At 41.9% G+C, this 6,075-nt stretch overlaps 1 protein-coding gene across 1 annotated transcript; it reads left to right on the top strand.

Moving 5' to 3' along the window:
- The first annotated feature begins 1,317 nt into the window (after positions 1–1,317).
- Positions 1,318–2,238, top strand: RNF186 (ring finger protein 186). The gene has a single exon (XM_009289753.2). The coding sequence runs from the start codon at positions 1,318–1,320 to the stop codon at positions 2,236–2,238; it is 921 nt and encodes a 306-aa protein (XP_009288028.2).
- The last annotated feature ends 3,837 nt before the right edge of the window (positions 2,239–6,075 follow it).

Below are 6,075 nucleotides of genomic sequence, written 5' to 3'. Positions count from 1 at the left end.
CTCATGCGCAAATTCATGAGATTAGAGTCTTCCTGAACTCCTTGCCCTGTTAAATTGCAGTTGTTTCATTTCTTTCTGGTGGAGGGAGAGGCTGGTACCTGGTAGCACAGACAGCTTGAGCATTCAGGTGCACTTAAGGCTACAGACTTGGTACTGTGTGTCTTCTACCAGTAATGCTGACCTAGTCCAGCTTTCTGGGATTAGCGACCCTTCCTTTCCTACCTTCCTTCCTTCCACAGGATTCTTACTGAGAAACTATCTGTATTTTACCCCTCAAATAAAAAGGAAGAAAGAAATTAAGAGTGGGCATTTTGCAGTAATGCTGACCTAGTCCAGCTTTCTGGGATTAGCGACCCTTCCTTTCCTACCTTCCTTCCTTCCACAGGATTCTTACTGAGAAACTATCTGTATTTTACCCCTCAAATAAAAAGGAAGAAAGAAATTAAGAGTGAGGCATTTTGTTCAGGCTTTTTTTTTTTTTCCAGAAGAGCTGAATATTCACCTAACAGAATATAACCACCTAACAGAAGGGCATTCCTGAGTGCATGAGGTTGTCCTGTGAACGCCAAGAAAAAGAAGATGGTCCTACCAAGACACTAACCTTGCTTTTAATTTCCAGATCTCTCTCATGGACTCTGTGAGACCCTATGTGACCCTAAGTCATGCTTCAGTTCACACCTGAAGCCTTCTGATGACTGAAACCAACAGGGATGCTCCTAGGATAAAAGAGTTGATAATAACCAGACATTCAATACTCCACGTTAATAATCTCAATCTCATTCTTTACTTCGTGCTGTACGGTAACAGCTCTAGGGTAGTGAGCATTGCTAAAGCAAGAGCAGACTTCCTACCCAGAGCACTCAAAATTGGTGATACTTACACTCTCTCTAATCAAAGCACTGCGTTCAGTACACCAATGTTAATAGTAGATAATTCCTCTGAATCTCACTGTCCAGCAAAGCAGTGTTTAGAGACCAATTAAATTGCTTTTAACAAATAAAGTACTAATTTAGTAATAATGGTAGCGTCTGGCTATCACAGTGAACAAAGCTGCAGCCTGTTAATGCCATGGGGTCTGCTTCCGGACAGGAATTGCTCAGTGATATTATCAGCCGTTGTAAAATGTCTTGGCCACAAAGTTAATCATTAACTCAGGTCCCCATCTCATAAAAACATCATATTGTAAGAGTACAACACGCTTAAAGCTGTCACTAATCAATCATGCATACAACAGGAATAAAGCAACACATAAAAGGAGCCAGAAACTCAGCAAATCCTTCAGCTAAGGGAAGACAAACTGCACTGAGGTTTATCTCCATGGAGAAATCCACTGACAAGCTAAACAATGAAAACGTATTGACAGCTCCTGGAGTACCACAGGCTGAAAAGGACAGTCCTGCGCCCACTGCGGAAGGTGCTGCAGAATTGAGCAGAGCAGGACCCCGAACAGAAAACGCTGCAGACGTGAAGAGGCTGGAACTCACTGAAGAACATATTAAAGAAATGGAGAGACCTTCAGGCACAGAGCAAGACAGTCCTGATGCCTTTAAACCAGCGATTTCAGAAAGAGACTGTCCTAACTCAAAGCCTCTTGTTACGCTAACGGACCCAAACTCTCCCAAAGTATGCAGTTTTGAAATGAACCACCACTGTTCAACCACAACATCTATTGATATGGACTGCCTAGTCTGCTTCAACAAGTACAACGTCTACAGAGTACCAAAGCTCCTGGACTGCCAGCATGCCTTCTGCGCAGTCTGCCTCAAGCTCATCCTCAGGAAAGAAGAGAGTACCTGGATAATCACCTGCCCCCTGTGCAGAAAAGCCACTTTTGTGTCAGGAGGACTCATCCGCACACTTCAAAATAAAGAAGACATCATGGAGCACTTGGAAAACCCCGATTCAAACCCTGAGGTACACATCTCTGCCATAGGGCTGGACAGCAATAGCTGGACTCAGACCAGCCAAGACACTTTACACAGAGACGAAAATGTTCCAGCAGACAACAGACTGGCGATCCAGAGGCTTGTGCTGCTCCTGCTGCTTGTGGTGATTCTTACTATCCTCATCCTCCCGTTTATATACTCTGGGCTGATAAAATGGGTGATTTGTCTCATGCTTACTCTGGGGTTGGTCATGTCTATGGTGCTTTGCTGCACTCCTAAATTCTACTGGAGGTGCAACAGGGACTCGCTCACCTCCCGCCACAAGGAGACCCACATCGCTGCTATTGCCTGAAACGATTAACGTGAGCTGCCTAGAGATAATGGACTGGTCCTGCCTGCAAAGCTGTATGTTAGCCACACCAGTCAGTTACTGGACTTTGAAAGCAATCATTCATGTAACAAATTCAACAGGTGGCCAAGGTATCCCACTAAGGCTCGATGGCAATGCACAGTGTTGTTTAATTTTATTACTGGAAACATAGTAAAATATTTATATGTTGATATTTACGAGATAAAAACTGTAGGGTTTCCACACAATTTTTATCCCAGACTAAAAATTTCGTTGGTCTGCTTTTGTCATGTTGTTCTTGTTTGTGTAATCTCCTGATTAGCACTGCAGAACGTTATCTGTTATAACACCTGACAGATGATGTCCTGTGAAAATCCCTAGCTGTGGTTGTGTTTTCCCACTCTCTCAACACAGGTACACCTTTTCTTGTGACAATGTGGGGAAATAAGACTGCTAAATCAGGGACTGGATGCCTAGCCTCAATGGAAGAGAGTAATTTAAGAGAGTAGTTTTAACCCAGGTTATCACTTTAATCCCTATCACTGCCCAAATGGTTGTTGGCAGGGATGGGAAAGGGACTGGGAAAAGGGGATGTCAGTTGATACCACTTTAATTTACACACAAAATTGGAAGGGAAGAGGCAAAATCAACACTCCTAATCTTGAGTCTGTGGCTTGCAAAGGGCAAGGCTCTCAAAAGCTCATGACACTCCAAATTCCCCATGTTATTTAGCACAGAAATAGTTCCTCTCACCTGAACTCCTTTATCTGGCTACCTGCACCGCCTCTCTTCTTGCCCTCTTTACATTAAGTATGACATTGCCCTTGGAGATGTCCAGAGATAAACAGAAATCTGTCAATTGCTATGCTACATGTGCTATTTTTATATGGAATGTGTCCATTAAAGTTTAATAATGTTAATTGCTCATTGACTTCTGTGTTTCAATTCCTCACTGACAATTAATGTCAAAACATTTCACAGTTTCCTCACTGACAGGAACTACAGCTGAGAAAGCCTATTAGGGAATCTGTACAACTGAGTTGGTGACTAAAGCAAAGAAGTAATGTGTTCGGTTTTTTCCTCTATTTAAAAAAAATACTTAGTTGCTAAGAAAATATCCTATAACCCAACTAAAATTAAATTGGAAAAAAATTAGGAGTTTGCTCTAGTTAAGTTACACTTTTTAAGAGTACCACGGATCTCAGTAGACCTTGGATCAGGCCTGTGGTAAATATTTGTGTTCGATAAGAATGGAAACTGATGTACTCCAGTTGCTCAGTATATAAATATACATAGTGTCTCACCAGCAGATAAAACAGATTAGACTAAGAGAGTAAGGAGCTGCTGTCCTCCTAGAGTCTTGGAAAAAACAGGTCTGTTTTCTGCCTAAGAACTCGAACCTTCAAGGGAAAGAAATGCTTTGTTTTTTCTAATATATTTGGACAGCAACTGACTTATTGCAAAGTACATATGTAGTAACATTTGCTAATAACTAACCAGGAAAAAGCTTTTCAGTTGGGAAAGGCAGGTAGTTTTAAACCCAAATACTGTATTATTCCAAATGCAAAGACTGGACCAGATATTCAGCTGTACTGAAAATAATTTCAGAAAGTCCTTCAGCTCTTAGACAATTTTCCTGTTGAGTTCCCTTCACCAACACTAATGGGTGACTGGTACTGTAAAGGTTTGTTACAAATATATTAATATTGGCCTGAACGTAGCGTGCATGAATGCATCAGAGTAAGCTAGAAGGGTTAAAGGAAAACCATGTGCTAATTGCTACAGAACACGGATCTCATTCAAACGACCAGACAGCAAGGAAGAAACAGACTGTCCTAAAGATAAGATGACAAAGATGAACTGGACTAGAGCCATAAAATAATCCCAATTAAAATAAAAGATAAAACTTGGGGAATTTTGCCTAAACGGGGAAGAGACCAGGCAAGATACCCTTCTGGAGTTGGTGTTGTTGGGTGTATACGTCGCACCCAGTATCAGTTTGCCATCATCAGTCAAGAAACACACTGAAGATTTTAGAGGCAGTGTCCCTTGTCCTCCGTATCACACACAATGGAGCCTGGCCAGCCTGTGTGGGCTTGTCAGCACATGGGTGTGAACAAATGAAATCAGAGAATGAATGCGAACAGGAAAAATCCGTTTGTTACGCATCACCCTGCCCTTCCAAAAGGGTGCGTTCAATTTTATTACGCTAATTTCTACAGTGTCAAAAAAATGGCCAACAGAAAAGGGCTTCCCTCGAGGCAGTATACACCAGTGGGAAGGAAGCATGCATGCTGCGCGATGACCAGCGAGAGGCCGGCTCTCTGAAAGAACCCCCAGGGATCCACACAGTAAGATTAGCAGCCGTGGAAGTCCAGGTTTCCACCTCCGCTGCTTTGTATCAGCACCTTCCAAGCCTGCGTTCAGCAGTTCAACTGAAATGTTTCTTCAGCCTTTGAGAGCTGCTAACAATCAGCTGATTCAGCATTCATGGATGTTGGTGGGAGTCATTAGGCCCTAGAACCCGATATCTTTATAACAGCTGTTGATTCTCATCTGACAAGATAAGGCTCGATGACAATGTAAACCTTTGAAGCAGCAACTAAGTTTATGGAGAAAAGGCCAACAAAATTGTATTCCTCTTCTAAAATGTAAAGGATTTGCTTGTACTCAGTTTTAATTCATGCCAGTCTTTTTGGCAAGAAAGTTTCAGCTCCAAATTACCTTGCCCTGCTTACCTTACCTAGCTGGCTCCCAATTTCGGATAGTGACGAGGTAACACACTATAGCCTGAAAGAGAGAGGTTCATAATGAGAAGTGGGCCCAGGCAGTAATATTCAGCTGTACCTGACAAACTGCATAAATATCTGAGAACTGTGATTTACAAAGACAGAAAACCATTGAGACATTAAGAGTATGATAAGACCCAACAGCGGTATTTAAGGATTACAGTCTGTATAGGCAGAATCCTGGACCAGAAACTTCGAAGGTGTTTTGTTTAATAATGCATGTACACAAGCCAGTTTTAATTAAAAAATACGCCTATCCTTTTGTCGCGCTGTGCTCCCACTCTGCCCCTCTGCCCACAGGGCCCTTCCCAAAGCCACAACTTTCCCTATTCCAATCCCTTTTCAGGCTTCTCGTCAACAAACAGCACCACCATCGCCCACCGCAGTCACTAGTTACTTATATAAGAGTGTGAGGCAGGTGCCTGAAAAATTTTGAGTGTAGGTGTTTTAAATTACTGTTAAATGTAGAAGTCTCACTTTAACTACAGAACTTTAAATTATCCATAATTGTGCTGGCTTTGATTATTATTAAAATATATCATAAGATCCCAAGTTTACAACATCTGGTAAAACTCGCTCCTAATTGTCATTCCACTCATGTTTTGGACCACTTTTAACAGCTCTTCTGCATTATCACACAGATATAAACAGGTGAAAATAAACATGGAATAAATAACACATTTCACACTTCCACATCGCTCAGATTCTGTACAAAGAGAACTTCAGGTCCTCAAACACAGAACGGTCAAATCTACAAGAAACTAATTTGCAGATCTTGGTCTGAGCGCACAGATTTGTGTCCAGGTGATTCCCTGGTTGTTGTGAACCGTTTGCAACTTGTCCATTGTGTTGTGCAGTTACCTAAGTCACAGGTAAAGTAGGTACCTTCTGCACCCTACCTGGGATCAACAGAACTCCCCTTCTGAACTTCAGTGTCACGTTTAATGACTACATGATGATGCTTAAAATACCTATACGTAACATGAGTACTTGTGTGAGTAAACCTGAGGGGGTCTAGTATTAGTAACAAGCAACCAGGACAAGATATTTG

The sequence above is a fragment of the Aptenodytes forsteri genome, unplaced genomic scaffold (assembly GCF_000699145.1).
Source record: "Aptenodytes forsteri isolate BGI_AS27 unplaced genomic scaffold, ASM69914v1 Scaffold61, whole genome shotgun sequence".
In the NCBI taxonomy this organism is placed as follows: Eukaryota; Metazoa; Chordata; class Aves; order Sphenisciformes; family Spheniscidae; genus Aptenodytes; species Aptenodytes forsteri.
This window is presented reverse-complemented; position numbering and strand designations above follow the sequence as displayed.

Excerpts from the sequence above, each read along its gene's own strand:
- RNF186 (XM_009289753.2), top strand. The coding sequence starts at position 1,318 with ATGGAGAAATCCACTGACAAGCTAAACAATGAAAACGTATTGACAGCT.